This window comes from Doryrhamphus excisus, linkage group LG6 (genome assembly GCF_037039965.1).
Source record: "Doryrhamphus excisus strain RoL-2023G ecotype Guam linkage group LG6, RoL_Dexc_Guam_v1.1, whole genome shotgun sequence".
Classification (NCBI taxonomy): domain Eukaryota; kingdom Metazoa; phylum Chordata; class Actinopteri; order Syngnathiformes; family Syngnathidae; genus Doryrhamphus; species Doryrhamphus excisus.
Genome location: NC_136362.1, coordinates 12,659,419 through 12,676,775, shown reverse-complemented (window position 1 = coordinate 12,676,775; position 17,357 = coordinate 12,659,419). Strand labels below are relative to the sequence as shown.

The 17,357-nt window shown below is 40.9% G+C and overlaps 2 protein-coding genes, 1 long non-coding RNA gene and 1 other non-coding gene across 5 annotated transcripts; 3 read left to right on the top strand and 1 right to left on the bottom strand.

Annotated features, from left to right (window-relative positions):
- On the top strand, window positions 1-8,894 carry zbtb41 (zinc finger and BTB domain containing 41). Its single transcript, XM_078791447.1, has 11 exons — window positions 1-137; window positions 570-1,713; window positions 3,093-3,300; window positions 3,393-3,462; window positions 3,548-3,695; window positions 4,488-4,617; window positions 4,696-4,791; window positions 4,858-4,964; window positions 6,080-6,185; window positions 6,895-6,983; window positions 7,891-8,894. Exons 2-11 carry the CDS (start codon window positions 576-578, stop codon window positions 8,487-8,489), a joined length of 2,691 nt encoding a protein of 896 aa, XP_078647573.1. The 5' UTR covers window positions 1-137; window positions 570-575; the 3' UTR covers window positions 8,490-8,894.
- A 365-nt stretch (window positions 8,895-9,259) lies between these two features.
- On the top strand, window positions 9,260-10,245 carry LOC144898623 (uncharacterized). The gene is made up of 2 exons (XR_013627530.1): window positions 9,260-9,985; window positions 10,044-10,245. It is a non-coding gene; the product is annotated as an uncharacterized LOC144898623 (long non-coding RNA).
- LOC131125594 (complement factor H-related protein 1-like) lies at window positions 9,756-15,566 on the bottom strand. Of its 2 annotated transcripts, XM_058067275.2 has the most exons (10): window positions 15,107-15,562; window positions 13,642-13,821; window positions 13,380-13,571; window positions 11,716-11,769; window positions 11,563-11,625; window positions 11,192-11,221; window positions 10,811-10,972; window positions 10,571-10,741; window positions 10,453-10,478; window positions 9,756-10,356 (listed from the first exon to the last, which is right to left on the bottom strand). In XM_058067275.2, the coding sequence occupies exons 1-10, from the start codon at window positions 15,366-15,368 to the stop codon at window positions 10,345-10,347; spliced, it is 1,152 nt and encodes a 383-aa protein (XP_057923258.2). In that variant the 5' UTR covers window positions 15,369-15,562; the 3' UTR covers window positions 9,756-10,344. The 2 variants fall into 2 exon arrangements, with proteins under 2 accessions (XP_057923258.2, XP_057923259.2); XM_058067276.2 differs by lacking the exon at window positions 11,192-11,221 and having other exon boundaries at window positions 15,107-15,566.
- A 1,386-nt stretch (window positions 15,567-16,952) lies between these two features.
- Window positions 16,953-17,024, top strand: trnad-guc (transfer RNA aspartic acid (anticodon GUC)). The gene has a single exon. It is a non-coding gene; the product is annotated as a tRNA-Asp (tRNA).
- Window positions 17,025-17,357: the final 333 nt, after the last annotated feature.

Below are 17,357 nucleotides of genomic sequence, written 5' to 3'. Positions count from 1 at the left end.
TTGTTACGATGTCGGTAAAATGAGAAGGAGTGGCGTAGCAGACGTACAGGAAATGATTGTTCCTACGATTATTTTTCACAACAGACCTTTTTTTGTGGACGTTGTGGTTCTTTTTGAACGCAGGGTATTTATTTAAGGTAGGCTTTTCCCTCCCTGAAAATAGCAATTCAAACGCAATTTTAGGTCGCAGCGTTGAGGTCGTTTGTCAACATATCCTCAGAGGGGGGGCCTTGTCTGTGCCTGATAGCATATTAGGGGTCCTTAAGGTGGAGAGCGAATGTACAACATATGTTTAGCACGCAATAATGTGCAAACCATGACTTTATTTCATAAGTAACATTAGCTTGTTAAGACCACAGAAAGATTTCGGCATCGTTACTTGTGGCTATAGCTTAAAATGTTATAAAACTGCCAATAAGGGGGATACATAACACAAGTGGACTTGTTAAAACAACATGTTTGTTTGTACCTTAAGATGGCAATAGTGTGGTCGCGCATGCGCATGTTATAAATGTGAGACAACGTTTATATAATATATAATACTGTATATTCTATTCTCTGTTTTCAAGTGATTTATGCATGGCATCCTGACATACACTCCAATGAAGAAAAAGGCGAGTAATTCTTTGCCTGCCAATTGCAGCCAGCAAACCCCAACCCTTAAAGAATATGCAACCTCAATGGGTACTGCGCAGGGGTCCAGTGGCACAACCGGCTCTCATACTGTCCAACAACCAGCCCCACAAAACAGGCACCTGGCCATGGCGCAGCACAGCCACAACCTACTGAAGTTCTTGAATGAGGATCGGACTCGACAGAGGTTCTGTGATGTGACTGTGTCCGTGGGTGGGAGGCTATACGGTGCACACAAAGTGGTATTGGCACACGGGAGCAGTTATTTCCACGCTGAGCTATCCAAGAACCCCGCCATAGCCCATGTGACTCTGGATCATGTGGAAGAATCTGTATTCCAGCACCTGCTGGGTTTGTTGTACACCTCAGAGTGTGTTATTGCAGAGAGAGAAGTCCAGGCTCTAATTGAAGCGGCCCGGTTCTTGGACATGATGGATGTATTAAAGTTGTTGTGTGAAGAAGGAGGCAACAACCCTGTAAGTGTGATCCGGGCTCAGACTGAATCAAGAGCTTCTCCCGAAGGACGAGTGACACCCACTCATTCTCCAACAAGTGGTATTGACAGTCAAAGCTTGTGTCATCAACAATTTTGCACAGAAAACAGCACACAGAACCAGAGTCACGCTGGCATGCGGAGATCTAGTCGAAGGAGGAAAACTCCTACAAAGTATCTGAAGGATGACATGACTTACACCCCCGAGGAAACTGAACCAACAACGGAGCAGGTTGAAGAAAGATTAGCAGCAGCTGCCGCAAGAACCGAACTGCATGTGAATGAAACAAAGTCGTCACAGGTGGAAGACTTAGTGGGTGAGGAGGAGGAGGACGGGGAGGAAGGAGGAGGCCTCAGTGAGGAGGGGGTTGTACAAAAGAAAGCCGCTGAGCCTCATGCAGAAAGCAGTGGTGCAGATGACAGGACAGCGCAGGTGATCACCAGTCCGGTGGAAGTGAAAACGGCAACAGTAGGAAGTTCCAGCCAGAGTCCAGTGTACCCTGAAGGTCTGGCTCCCGTCATCATTCACACCTCCAGCAAGAAGACTCTCAAGTGCCCCAAATGTGATAAGATCTTTGACCGAGCAGGTGGGAATCATGTTTTGTTGACATTTCCTCACTTGAACATAGGTTGGAACCTTTCACCTTTACAGTTACTATATGTCTGGTTTATACTGTATTTTCCGATGTAAAAGCCGCTACTTTTGTCTTAAGTTTGATCCCTGCATTTTTTCCAGCTGTTTGGCTAATTTATGACTAAATTCTAATCTCCTTTCCTTCAGAACTAATCATTTCAACCCTGTGCTACTCAATATTAAAGCCTGACTCATGGTATCATCTTACAAATCACACTCAAAAGGTATACCCAAGAAATATACAAACAAATACCAATATGAGTTTACAATAGAAAAACAAAACCAACTTTTTAGAGGGGAACCAATTATACTTTTTTGGGTTTTCTGACCTATAAATGTAGTTACAATGTTGTATTCTTGATTGAAATGATGCCAAAATTTCAGATAATGAGGTTTGCGAATTTGGAAACGAGCCCTGAAAGAAGTTTGGGATGTCTCAAAATGCTCTGTTTCAGAGGGCGTTACAAAACTGTTCTTTTGTGATGTCACAGAGGAGCCGGCTTCCTTATGGGTGTGGTTTTAGGGCAGATATCCTCTCTGCCCTCCCCCAAGCTCTGCGTCCCCGCCCTTCCACAAGCTTTGCTTCTCTGTTTACGAGGGCAGAAGTTATTGTATTTGGTGATTCCCAACCAGAGAAAAATATTTTCAACTGTCAACGGCATTGCACACTGGACTGTTTTTGTCAACATGAAATATCCGCCAAACTGTTGCTTAATCCAGAAGCAGCATGCTCTTGCCGGGAAAGGTGCACAAATCCAATGAAATACAGTTGGAATAGGTGCTGATTCTGGAAGATTGTGCTCTCGTTCCCTCTGGTGGACAGAGGCAGCATCCATCCCATAATTCCCTGCATCTGAGTAACGCTTTCATTGGGATGCTGCAATAACGTCAGCCTCCTTCTGGGCTCTTCTGGTGGACAGAGGCAACATTGCAGCGTCATTTTCTTTGCTCAGACATTATGGGAAAACTAATGGTTGTAATGTGCCCGGTGATTGGCTGGCGACCAGTCCAGGGTGTACCCCGCCTCTCGCCCAAAGACAGCTGGGATAGGCTCCAACACCCCCGCGACCCTCGTGAGGATAAGCGGTAGAAAATGAATTATGGAAAACTTTAAAATAGTTCTCATTCTAAACTCATATTGGTGGATGTTTGTATATTTCTTGGATTTTCCATACCGTAACAACCCAAATGCTTGATTTATAAATAAGGAGTTATGGAAATTGACTTATGACAGCCTGGAACCAATTAACTATGATAAATGAGGAAGTTTTGTACTGAAATTGATTTTCAAGTCATGTGACTCATCTAATTGTTCATTCTTGCGTCTCCAAGGGAAGTACGAGAGTCACACGAGAGTGCACACGGGAGAAAAACCCTTCCAGTGTGACGTCTGTCTCCAGTGCTACTCCACCAAGTCCAACTTGACCGTTCACAAAAAGAAACACGCCAGCGACGCCCCCTTCCAGAAAAAAGAACACAAGTGTCCCTTTTGTAATAAACTCCACGCCAGCAAGAAAACACTGGCTAAGCATGTCAGGAGGTGAGAGTAGTAGGATTTTAATGTACAGTTTTACCAAAGCATGTTTGTTATCTCCATGCTGGCTGAGCTACTGATGTCCTTCATCCTGCCAGGTTCCACCCAGACCATCTCCAAGAGTTTCTCAGTAAGAGGAAGAAGAAGAGTGAAGGCTGGAAATGTGCTGTGAGGGCTGCACTACTTCATCATAGCTCTTACTCCCGGATTATATCACACTAGAAATGCATCTCTTTTTTTCTTCCCAAACCAGATTTGTATGAAGATCTTTTCCCGTAGGCCTCACTTGCAGGAACACATGATCCTGCACACACAGGACCGGCCATTCAAATGCTCCTTCTGTGATGAGTACTTCAAGTCCAGGTTTGCCAGACTCAAGCACCAGGAAAAGTACCACTTGGGTGAGCAGTATAAGGATATAAACATAGAGTGGAACCTTTAATGAGATGATGGTTTAAAACATTTTTCTCAGGAAATAATGTAATTAGCCCTGTGATTGGCTTGCTACCAGTCCAGGGTGTACCCTGCCTTTTTTTTTCCTCCTTTGTTTTTCTGGATGCTGCTTGTCTTTTAGTTTTGCATATCATAATTTATATTTTGGGCTGTATGGTGGTTGAGTGGTTAGCATGCAGGCCTCGCAGCTAGGAGATCTGAGTTCAATCCCAATCGACCTTTGGGACTTACCCGGTCGAAAGCTGATGTAAATTAGCTATTTATATATTTGTATTAGGCGGCACAGCGGTCGAGTGGTTAGCGCCCAGACCTCACAGCTAGGAGACCAGGGTTCAATTCCACCCTCGGGCATCTCTGTGTGGAGTTTGCATGTTCTCCCTGTGCATGCGTGGGTTTTTTGTGGGTACTCCGGTTTCCTCCCACATTCCAAAAACATGCTAGGTTAATTGGTGACTCCAAATTGTCCATAGGTATGAATGTGAGTGTGAATGGTTGTTTGTCTATATGTGCCCTGTGATTGGCTGGCGATCAGTCCAGGGTTACACTGCCTCTCCTGAAGACAGCTGGGATAGGCTCCAGAACCCCCGCGACCCTCGTGAGGATAAGCGTTAGAAAATGAATGAATGAATGTTTAAAACACCATGTCCCGACTAGTAGAACATTCTACTTTAGGGGTTCCACTGTGGTGAGCGAATGCATAACTTTATTTAACATTTCCTTCATTTTTCTTTCATTTGAAGGTCCTTTCCCGTGTGAATTCTGTGGCCGACAGTTCAACGACACAGGCAACAGGAAGAGGCACATTGAATGCACACATGGAGGGAAAAGAAAGTGGACGTGTCTTGTTTGTGGCAAATCAGTGAGAGAAAGGTGTGCCTCACATCGCCATCATTTCCATTCATCCAACTCCTCCCATTGAAATGGAATTGTTTTTTGTTTTTTTTTAAGGACAACCTTGAAGGAGCACATGCGCATCCACAGCGGCGAGAAGCCCCACCTCTGTAGTATCTGTGGGCAGAGCTTCCGCCATGGCAGCTCCTACAGGTGGGTCAAAGGTTGATTAGAAGAATTCTAATATATGGATTACCTTTCAATGCTGCTCTTGTGCAGGCTCCACCTGAGAGTCCACCATGATGACAAGCGCTACGAGTGCGATCAATGTGGGAAGACTTTCATACGCCACGATCACCTGACCAAACATCAGAAGATTCACTCTGGTACAGTGTTTTTTTGACTCCCAAATGTTTAAAAAGGGCCCCAAACGACGACAACCTGAGTCTGTAAAACGCAATATTTTCGATGAAGGATGATCCCCACACATGTATGAATATATAGCAGGTCTATGTATTTACCCTTGTGTACCCATTATAATATATTACGATATATGCTAAGGTCCATATCGCCCAACCCTAATTTGTACCGTAAATTCCAGTGTGTAAGCCGCTACTTTAAATTCTAATCTAATGACTCTCCTTTACTTCAGAACTACTACTAATTGTTTAAATACTGTGACGCTTGCGTGTGATTGAGGAAATGGTAGATTTTTTTTTTGGCTTTAGCCAATCACGAGCTATCAGTGCACTCATAACAAGATTGTCAACCCATTGGAAATTGCAGGAGGTCGTTATCTAAAAGAGTATAACAACATAAGAGTCTGACTCACAGTCTCATCTTACCAACTCAAAACACTCAAAGCTCACCAACAAAACTCATCACACAGCAACAATTTTACATAAAAATATGAGAAATATACAAACATGCGTAGTATGAGTATAAAATTTAAAAATTCATATTTTAAAGTTTTCCCATAAGGCACTGCATCCGAGTAAAGCTTTCATTTGGGTGCTGCAATGACGTCAGCCTCCTTCTGGTCTCCTCTGGTGGACAGAGGCAGTATTGCAGCACCACCCATTTGTTTTTTTATGTTGCTTGTCCTTTAAACTGAAATAAACTGCTCTTTTGGCGGTCCACATATTGATACTTGTATATTTTGACTGTTAAGTTGCTGTGTGATGAGTCTAATGTTTGTAAGATGAAACCGGGAGTCAGACTGTTGTATTGTATTGAGTTCCTCCTGCAATTTCCAATGGGTTGGCAAGCTCATTATCTGTTTTTTGCAGTAATTGTAAATACAGTATAATTGCTTTTCATGTTTTTTACTCTTTGCAAGGTCATCCAGCATGCATGTAGCGTAATACAAATATCCCCTAAATAATAAGCTAATTATGATTACAAACGGCTCTCAGTATGACTTGAATTAACCATTTATGACACAGTCTGTGTGTTTATTGACATGAACATGTGTGTGTAATGTCACATGTGTTTATTTCAGATGAAAAAGCCCATCAGTGTGAAGAATGCGGGAAGTGTTTCCGGCGCCATGATCATCTTACGGTCCACTACAAAAGCGTTCATTTGGGAGAGAAAGTTTGGCAGAAGTATGTTGTCATACTTATTTTACCATTTACAGTGGAACCTCGGTTAGCATGGAATGCCTTGGTTTGCATACATTGGTGTATATTATGTTGTGTTATTAATACACTGCGTGAGTCCAACTGTATTATTATCACAAAATGTCCTTGTTAGCATCCTGGCTTGCTAATACAGGGAAATAGAGACCAGAAGTTAGGTCTGTCGCCTGTCTGTGATGTCATCAGTGGTTGACGCTGTCGTTTGTAGCTAACTAACACAGTAACGTCACAAGTCTCAAAAAACCTCACAACAACATCCGAAGAACTGCAAGGTGTGGAAGGTGTGTCCCATTACATCTGGCAGCATTTCAGAAAAAGAACATCATACTAACAGTAAAATATGGTGGTGGTAGTGTGATGGTCTGCTGCTGTTTTGCTGCTTCAGGACCTGGAAGACTTGCTGTTATTACTCGTGTTTCTCATCTTTTTTGGAACTTTTGTTGGCTGGATTTGGGATTATTTTGCAGCTGTGATGAAAAGAAAAACAAAGACTTGAGATACTCACGGCAAAACAGGAAGGTGGTGTCGTTGTTGACCTCAAGCAGCATGTCTTCAGTGATTCATGTATCTCTTACGTTCATCATTTTGGAGTGGATTAATGACGCTAACCAAGGTTCCACTGGATTGTCTATTTCTGTGAACACCTGTGACGCTCCTTTTATTGTACATCTTGCAGGTATAAAACAGCCATGCATCAATGCGAGGTTTGCAAGAAAGAATTTAAAGGAAAGTCCAGTCTTGAAATGCACTTCAGGACCCACTCAGGTAATGGATGGAATCATCAGAATACTGGTAGTAGGAGCGGAAGAAGTAAGTTTAATCACGTTAGTATGCTGATGGTAGCCCCCGATACTACCTCCATCACCGTGCGTGACATGCTCAAGGGCACCTCAGATGTAAAAATCACGAGCTATCACTGCACTCATAACAAGATTGTCAACGCATTTGAAATTGCAGGAGGTCGTTAACTATAACAGTATAACAACATAAGAGTCTGACTCACAGTCTCATCTTACCAACTCAAAACACTCAAAGCTCACCAACAAAACTCATCACACAGCAACAATTTAACATAATATAAAAGCATGCGTAGTATGAGTATAAAATTTAAAAATTCATATTTTAAAGTTTTCCCATAAGACACTGCATCCGAGTAAAGCTTTCATTTGGGTGCTGCAATGATGTCAGCCTCCTTCTGGGCTCCTCTGGTGGACAGAGGCGGTATAACAATTTAACATAAAAATATGAGAAATATACAAACATGCATAGTATGAGTATAACATTTTAAAAAATCATATTTTGAAGTTTTCCCATAAGGGACTGCATCCGAGTAACGCTTTCATTTGGGTGCTGCAATGACGTCAGCCTCCTTTAGGGCTCCTCTGGTGGACAGAGGCAGTATTGCAGCACCACCCATTCGTTTTCTATGTTGCTTTTCCTTTAAATGAACTGCTCTTTTGGCAGTCCTCATATTGATACTTGTTTATTTTGACTGTTAAGTTGCTGTGTGATGAGTTTAATGTTTGTAAGATGAAACCGGGAGTCAGACTGTTATATTGATATACTTTATTCCTGTCATTCCATGTATTCTTAGTCATAGGAATCTAACCCCAGATTACACCCTTAACCATTCTGTCCAGCGTTTAAATGTAGATGTTGTCTTCTGTGAAAGGTGAGAAACCCTTCAGATGTCCCGAGTGCCCCCAGACGTTTCGGATCAAGAAGACCTTGACAAAGCACATGGTCATCCACTCTGATGATCGTCCTTTCAACTGCCAGCACTGCAACGCCACCTTTAAGAGGAAAGACAAACTCAAGTACCACGTGGACCACGTGCACAGCAACCGCTCTCCCTCGCTGTCCGAGAGAGGCACGCTCGGACAGGACAAGATCGGCCCGGGTCCTTTTACTGTGGAACCCAAGTCAACCCCACCGTCTGGCGAGGCACCCACAAACGTGTGCGTGCCCGTCACTTTAGTCCCCGTCGGGATGGCAGGCGGGCCTCAGGGCGAACTGGATGCTGACAGGGCAACCGCCACCGCTCAAACGCACAATATGGTGAGCATGCAGCCGCAGAACTCCAGCAGCTACCAGGCCGCCACAGAGCTGGCCTTTTTAGAGAAGTACACCCTCACGCCACAGTCGGCCAACATCGTTCACCCCATGAGGCCCGATCAGATGCTGGACGCTCGAGAGCAGTCGTACTTAGGAACGCTGCTCAGTTTGGATTCTAATTCCACCGTGGAGGATGTTAGAGTTAAAATAAGTTAGTATTCCAATATTTTATTCTTAATCAATGTATTTTTATTATGCTATTATAGAGTATTATGTGTTGCATTTTAAGGGGAAAAATAATATGATTTATTTTGGAATATGGCTGCGTCATAAGAAAATGTGGATACTAAAATGAAAGTGGGTGAGTGCTTTTTATAGGGACTGTACAAACAGTAATCCCACATTCACATTTAATTTAATTTATTTTAAAAGGCACAAAGGCTCTTCACCTGCTTTGCATTGTGGTCCTTTTCATCTATTTTAATGTCAGGATTTTAGCTCAGACTTTCCCACTTTTCCTAGTGAATGTTTGTTTTCCATTCATTGATGCACTTACTGTAACTCAACAGCAACATTTAGTGTGTTAAATAAAATGTAACTTGCAATTTTCTGGGAAAATTCTATATTTTGACGTTCTTTCTCAAAGTATAGTTTCCCAAAAATGTACTGTATTTGATCTTTCCTCACACAAATCCTCCCAGGTATTGAATGTCATAATACAGTAATTTCACAATAGTGTGTGCTTTTGCTGCCATCTAGTGTCTAAAGTTAGACTTGAAGTGTTATTTCTCCTATTTTGAAGCGTAAATGTCCACAGGCATGGCTTATATAACAATGCTGGAGCCATTGTGGATAATGGATGGTTGCTGAAAAGACGAAACCACAAAATCATTGCTTTCGAAACTACATTTTATTCACACCAGCTCAACATGTATGTGATTATTTGCATTGTAAGTGATAAGCATATAGCAATAGTGTTCCCCGAATTTCAGACCAAACCTTTGCTTCCAAGTGTTGCTAAACGAGTAATGCAGGGAGGTCTTATATTCAGGATTGTCTTATATTCAAGGTGGTTTTTAATTCAGGGTTGTCTAACACTCTAGGTCATCTTATATTCAAGGTTGTCTTATGTTGACGGTTGTCTTATATCTAGGGTCATCTTATAGGTCTTATACTCAGGGTGGTCTTATATATGGTCTTATATTCTGGGCACCCTTATATTCAGTGTTGTTGGGGTTGTCTAACACTGTAAGTCATCTTAAATTCAGGGTTGTCTTGTGTTGAGGGTTGTCTTATATCCAGGGTCATCTTATAGGTCTTATATTCAGTGTTGTCTTGTATTCAGAATGGTTCTATATTCGGGGCTGTCTTATGTTTAGAGTCATCTTATATTCAGGGTAGTGTTATATTCAGAGTCATCTCATGTTCAGAGCCGTCTTATATTCAGGATTGTCATATCCTGGGTCTTCTTATGTTTAGAGATTTCTTATTCAGGGTGGTCTTATATTCAGGTTTGTCTTATATTCAGGGTTGTCTGAGTGGTCTAATATTCAGGGTTGCCTTATCCAGGTTTGTCTTATATTCAGGGTGGTCTTATATTCAGGGTTGTCTGAGTGGTCTAATATTCAGGGTTGCCTTATCCAGGTTTGTCTTATATTCGGGGTGGTCTTATATTCAGGTTTGTCTTATATTCAGGGTGGTCTTATATTCAGGTTTGTCTTATATTCAGGGTTGTCTGAGTCGTCTAATATTCAGGGTTGCCTTATCCAGGTTTGTCTTATATTCAGGGTGGTCTTATATTCAGGTTTGTCTTATATTCAGGGTGGTCTTATATTCAGGTTTGTCTTATATTCAGGGTGGTCTTATATTCAGGTTTGTCTTATATTCAGGGTTGTCTGAGTGGTCTAATATTCAGGGTTGCCTTATCCAGGTTTGTCTTATATTCAGGGTGGTCTTTTGTTCAGTGTGGTCTCACTCCGGGGGCATCTTAAATTCAGGGCCGTCTTATGTTTGGAGCCATCGGGATTGTCTTGTATAAGGCGGTGAATCAGAAGAGCTGTCAATCTCCATGTTAGCATGTACTCTGATGACAAAGCCAGAAGGTTTAATCAGTCATAATAAAGAATCCACATTAATATTTAATTCATTTAAGTTGAACAAAATGTCAAGTGTGACTTACCCACTTCAGTTCCCACCAGTTACAACCTGAAAATAGCAAGTGAAGGCACAGCTATGAATAAGGTGTGTAAACGGACATGTTTATATAGAAAGTAAAATTAGTTCAAAGTCATACTTACATCTACTAAATGTTATCTCTGCATTATTGCACGACGCCACCGAATAATGATTCGTCAGCCAGTGGTCCAGTTTCACACACTCCAACCTCACCTTCTCACCACTGTTTATAAATTTCACCCCAACATCTTTCAACTGGGTGCGTTCACTGGTGTCCACAGAACAATAGGCAGCTGCACACAGAAGGAAACGATTATCCTGGGTAAAAATCACACGCCTTCCCATTGGTTCGCTTCTTCTACCTTTGCAGATGGGTATTTTGGACCAGTGGCCATTGCTGTGGCACACCACCCTCCTTGGACCCACTCGTGTGTAGAAACTGGCACACTGGTACTTCAAAAACATCTGGTTCCTTTCCACGATGTCACCATTTGGGACGATGGGAGCTGTTCCGCACCGGTCGACTAGCACGGGAAAACAAAAATATTAGGGCTGTCAACCGATTAATTTTTTATATTAAGATTAATCTCATCCATAGTTAACTCAGAATTAATCACATTTAATCGCAGATAGAAATATGTTTCTATCTATAATCCATCCATTTTAAAGTGGAGACTTTTGCGTCAGCAGACAATTCTATTGAGAATAATTAATCTTCAGAGAATTAATCTTCAGGTGTTTACCTGTTGTAACGTCAGGTTGACTTGATGAACCTACGACATAAAATGGACACACGTTATTTCTGTTTTATTTTGGTTGATGTAAAACAGTCGTATAAAGACTCACCAAGTGGCAGCTGTCATTTTACATTCACCGGCTTACATTTCATACATACATTCATTATTTATTTAAATATATATTATATTAAACTAGGATATATTCTTCTATTAATTATTCTATCTTTATTGATAATGATAATATTATTGACAGTAGCCATGATGTTCCAAGATGTTCTCCCTTCTCATTTGTGCTTAAATCAATTTAATAAATAAATAAAACACAATAATATCACGATTCTTCTTCCTATTATTATTATTAAAAAATAATAACCTACCCCCGCCAGTGTTTCCTCTTCCGCCCACTTCAGACCCATCATTGCTACTACCTGGTTTTCTCCCTTGGTGACAGAAAGACAGTAGATAAGATGTATAAACATGGTTAAATATGAACTAAAGGGGACCATATTCATTATATTCAACTACTGTACCTTCAGTAGACGTTGTGGATCCACCGCCTGCAGGAGTTGGCTTTATTTCTCTGACTGTGGAAAGCAAAAATAGTTACATAAAAATACAGGACTTGATGAGGAACTACTAAATAACTAATTAGGAATTAATGACTAAGGCGCATTGATTGAGAGTAGTTACTGAGAAACAAATGAAGTACTAATGAGGAACTAATGACTAAGGCACACAATTAAAGTAGTTACTGTGAAACTAATGAAGAGCTAATGACTAAGGTACACATTTAGAGTAGTTACTGTGAAACTAATGAAAAGCTAATGACTAAGGTACACATTTAGAGTAGTTACTGTGAAACTAATGAAGGACTGATGCCTAAAGTACATCAATTTAGAGTAGTTACCAATTAATTATTGAACAACTAATGAGGAACTAATGACTAAGGCAAACATTTAGAGTAGTTACTGAGTAACTAATGAACAACTAATGAGGAAATAATCCGTTTTCGAGGAACTAAGGCACATACATTTAGAGTTGTTACCGAGGAACTAATGAAGAACTAATTAGAAACTAAGGCACATCGACTTAGAGTGGTTACTGAATAACTAATGAAGTAATGAGTAGAGTAGTTACTGAGGAACTAAGGCGCACAATTTTAGAGTAGTTACTGGGGAACTAATGAAGAACTAATGATGAGGTTGCATACATTTACGTAGAGTAGTGACTGAGGAACTAATGATGAACTAATGGCTAAAGCACGTCAATTTAGAGTAGTTACTAAGGAACTCCTTTACAACTAATGAAGGACTAATAACTAAGAGTAGTTACTGGGGAACTTGAGCAACTAATGATGAAAAATGAGTAAAGTAGTTACCAGGGAACTAAAGCACATCAATTTAGAGTTGTTACTGAGGAACTAATGATGAACTAATGGCTAAAGCACGTCAATTTAGAGTAGTTACTAAGGAACTCCTTTACAACTAATGAAGGACTAATAACTAAGAGTAGTTACTGGGGAACTTGAGCAACTAATGATGAAAAATGAGTAAAGTAGTTACCAGGGAACTAAAGCACATCAATTTAGAGTTGTTACTGAGGAACTAATGACTAAGGCATATTTAGAGTAGTTACTGGGGAACTTGAGCAACTAATGATGAGAAAATGAGTAGAGTAGTTACCGGGGAACTAAGGCACATCAATTTAGAGTTGTTACTGAGGAACTAATGACTAAGGCATATTTAGAGTAGTTACTGGGGAACTTGAGCAACTAATGATGAGAAAATGAGTAGAGTAGTTACCGGGGAACTAAGGCACATCAATTTAGAGTTGTTACTGAGGAACTAATGACTAAGGCATATTTAGAGTAGTTACTGGGGAACTTGAGCAACTAATGATGAAAAAATGAGTAGAGTAGTTACCGGGGAACTAAGGCACATCAATTTAGAGTAGTTACTGAGGAACCAATGAACAACTAATGAGGAACTAAGGCACATAAACTTAAAGCAGTTACTAAAGGACTAATGCCCAAGTAATGAGTAGAGTAGTTACTGAGGAACTAATGAAGAACTAATGAGTAGTGATACGGGTAGATAGGCTATTTCCTCATTAACTACAGTAATTTTATAAAGTGTTACCCAAAAAAACACGACTTAACTAGCATACAAATACATGTTTGTATCCCACAGCTTACCACAAGCAGGCGCTGTTGTCCAGTTCCCAGCGATGCAAAAGATGGACTTTTTAACTTGTCCTTGTACATTGTATCCATCCTCGCACTCGTATACTACTTCAGTATCAGACGCATACACATCCTGTTTAGGGTTCTGGTTGATGATGACGCCATGGGGGACTTGGGGGGGTTCATTGCATGCCTGGGTACTTCCTGTAATAAGAAGTCAATAAAGTATGACAAGAAGTATGGCGATTATTTGATCACAAAGAATCGGACTTACGCTCACAGACTGGCACGGAGGTCCATGTTCCATTTGCACAAAGTGCTGTAGCGTCCCAGTTTCTGTGCATGTATCCAGTGTCACATGTTACCCTGATTGTGTAGCCGTTCATGTACCAACCCTCTGAGCTGGAATGGTATTTACCATGAGGGAGCACGAGTGGGATGCAATTGTTGACATCTGAGGGACAAAAAAGGCAATTCAGACCTCACATCAACACAAAAAATGTTGCTGCCTTTCTCCTTTCTTATTTTTTTGAATGTTTGTCATACAAAACACGGCGGTCGAGTGGTTAGCGCACAGACCTCACAGCTAGGAGACCAGGGTTCAATTCCACCCTCGGTCATCTCTGTGTGGAGTTTGCACGTTCTCCCTGTGCATGCGTGGTTTTCTCCGGGTACTCCGGTTTCAAATTGTCCATAGGTATGAATGTGAGTGTGAATGGTTGTTTGTCTATATGTGCCCTGTGATTGGCTGGCCACCAGTCCAGGGTGTACCCCACAGCTGGGATAGGCTCCAGCACCCCCGCGGTAGAAAATGAATGAATGTTTGTCATACTAAATGTTTCAGATCTTCAAACAAATGTAAATATCAGTCAATGATAACAACTTTTTATTTTTATGGGAGAAAAAACATCCAAATATACAAAATTACCTAAAAAGCACAGTGAGAACTCATCCCAGAGGTCACAAAAGACCCCACAACAACATCCAAATACCTGTGGGCCTCACTTGCCCCATTTAAGGTCAGTGTTCATGACGCCACCATAAGAAAGACACCGGACAAAAACAGCTTGCATGGCAGAGTTCCATGACCAAAACTACTGCTGAACAAAAAGAAGGCTCATCTCAGTTTTGCCAGAAAACATCTTGATGATCTCCGAGACCTTCTGAAAAATAGTCTGTGGTCTGACGAGACAAAAGTTGAACATTTTGGAAGTTGTGTGTGTCATTACATCTGGCTTAAAAGTAACGCCACATTTCAGAAAAAGAACATCATACCGACAGTAAAATATGGTGGTGGTAGTGTGATGGTCTGGGGCTGTTTTGCTGCTTAGGGGAGAATATCGGCCTGTCTGTTCATGACCTCAAGCTGAAACCAACTTGGGTTCTTCAGCAGGACAATGATCCAAAACACACCAGCAAGTCCACCTCTGAATGGCTGATGAAAAACCAAATGAAGACTTTGGAGTGGCCTAGTCTAAGTCCTGACCTGAATCCTATTGAGATTGGGGCATGACCATAAAAAGGTACTTCATGCTGGAAAAGCCTCCAATGTGGCTGAATGACAACAATTCTGCAAAGATGAGTGGGCCAAAATTCCTCCACAGTGCTGTAAGAGACTCATTGCAAGTTATCACAAAAGCTTGATTGCAGTTGTTGCTACTAAGGGTGGCCCACTACTATATTTATGTGCATTATATTAGCATACATGCTATTCAAATCAACACAATCCAAGAACTTACCTATACATTGTGGCCGAGTGGACCATTTACCGTCCCGGCATGTCGTCGTCGCCCACCAACCCTCCACGGCTGGCTTGAGTCCATTCTCACATGCATAAAACAACACTGTCCCATGGTTATATGTGTCCTGTTCAGGAACTAAATAACCTCCATCCAGTGTGGGAGCATCGCAGTAACGGCTCGCTGAAACGCAGTGATGCCGTCCACATGACAGGAAAGTCAATCCAAGATAAATCTTCCAGGATATTCCGAGGTGTAGCATGGTAAAATGATCTTAAGCGAGTAATTCTATTGGTAGAATAAAGCTGACTTGTGATCCTGGTTGTGTCCAGTAAATAACGGCAGCGCTGACCTCCCCCATATCAGTATGGATGAAGAAATAGTAAACACTACTGTGAGTAAGTGTCAATAAACTGGAGCTCGGAACAGAAAACATGAACATACAAATAGGCTTTGTGTACTTTAGTGTCTGACTCAAATGAGATGGGAAATATCCATGTTATGCATTTGTACAATGTACAAGTGGAGTCATTAGCATTAGCAAACATTATCACTTACTAAATAATAAACTGTATAACTGTATGCGTTATTGTTCATGTTGCTATTGTTAGATACTGAATATTTATGTAAGGATAAGAAAATCCACCTCCATACATTTTTAAAAATTGTTACAATTTGTTACATTGTTAAAATACATGTATTGTTCCCTCCCAAACCTACACACAAATAACACAAGGGACGCAATAGCACTATTTCGCCACAAGAGGAAGTGCCTCTCCAAATGTGCCTCGCTTCCGGTTCATTCAGTAAAAAGATCCGTTCATTTCGGTCAATTGGTGTTTAGCCAGTGATCTCCCCCTGTGCATAGACCCGGTTAAGCCGTGTCGAGTCAGTCCGTTCACTCGTGTTCACGTTCGTTCCGACTCTACAGCTCAACAACACGTGATGGCTCGTGGTGTGTCGGTCATGAACGAACGGGTCAAAAGAACCAGTTCTTTTTTGTGAACGGAATAAACGAGGTTTATGTGCAATGAGAAGTAATGACACCTCGCAAATATCGCTATGCTAAGCTACCGGATGTGAACGAGGGTGACCGGATGCTGACCGGATATGGCTACTCTGTATCATGATTAATAATTATGTGCACATACAATTACTGTGTTGGACAAGAAGAAATGTGTGACGAAATGCTAAAAGTATTATGTTGTTACAGATTAACATAATAAAGAAGCAGTACACATCCGTTTTATTAGTAAAGTATATTAGTAAAGTACTTTATGGATTATTAATATTATTTTAGTATTATTAATGTATTTGCAGTAAAAACAATCAGTAATTGATTGCATTATTATACTGAGTATGATTTTTGAGACCATGTTATAAACAGATATATTCATTTTGTATCGCTTATCTTCAGAAGTCGCCAATTAACCGAGCATATTTTTGGAATGAGAACATGCAAACGCCACACAAAGATGCCCAGGGTGGACTCGAACCCATATCTCCTAGCTGTGTGGCCTGCGCGGCTAATAATTACAATACATCTTTTTATTACACATTACACTGTCAGTGTTACCAAACAACAGAAACACAACGCCAAGATTATAATTGTGGTGTCAGAATGGGTCACATTTAGGTGAAGAAAAATGCGTTTAACACAAAATTATGATGAGTTTGCTGTCGCTCGTAAGACACACAGCGCCACCTTTGGACAAACATATATTACATCTATAGTGGTTTAGCATTATCATTGAAAATGAATAGAAAATGTTTTAGGACCGTTTAGCCACAGGGATCCCGAATGGCTGCACCTTTAAGTATGTGCCATTCCAGGAGTGTTTTCAACTCCTCGTTAGTATAGTGGTTAGTATCCCCGCCTGTCACGCGGGAGACCGGGGTTCAATTCCCCGACGGGGAGGTGAATGTTTTGTTGTTTTCTTTGTACATACAGGTTTGTTGTCACTCTTGATAGGATTTATTTTAATTAATAATTAAAAATAACAATAATAATAAAAATTACATCAGGTGGGGTTATTTTGAGTAGTAAGTTAGTGCCTGCTTTTCTATAAAAGCACCAGCATATAAATGTATGATTTTAATGTATTTTTATGCTTCTTGTAAAGCACTTTGAATTGCCTAGTGTATAAATTGTGCAATACAAATACATTTGCCTTCATAAAAAAAACTTTCATATGAAAATGAATCAGCCCATATACATTTTACATGGCTCAAAAAATTACTTTCATTTGAC

Bases quoted from the DNA above. Each gene is read 5' to 3' on its own strand.
- zbtb41 (XM_078791447.1), top strand. From the start codon at position 576: ATGCATGGCATCCTGACATACACTCCAATGAAGAAAAAGGCGAGTAAT. The intron at 3,463-3,547 runs GTGAGGGCTGCA...TTCCCAAACCAG, and splicing joins GTGAAGGCTGGAAATGTGCT to ATTTGTATGAAGATCTTTTC. The intron at 3,696-4,487 runs GTGAGCAGTATA...TTTCATTTGAAG, and splicing joins CCAGGAAAAGTACCACTTGG to GTCCTTTCCCGTGTGAATTC.
- LOC131125594 (XM_058067275.2), bottom strand. From the start codon at position 15,368: ATGCTACACCTCGGAATATCCTGGAAGATTTATCTTGGATTGACTTTC. The intron at 11,770-13,379 runs GTAAGCTGTGGG...TGCTTTCCACAG, and splicing joins GACAACAGCGCCTGCTTGTG to TCAGAGAAATAAAGCCAACT. The intron at 11,626-11,715 runs GTACAGTAGTTG...TCTGTCACCAAG, and splicing joins ATCCACAACGTCTACTGAAG to GGAGAAAACCAGGTAGTAGC.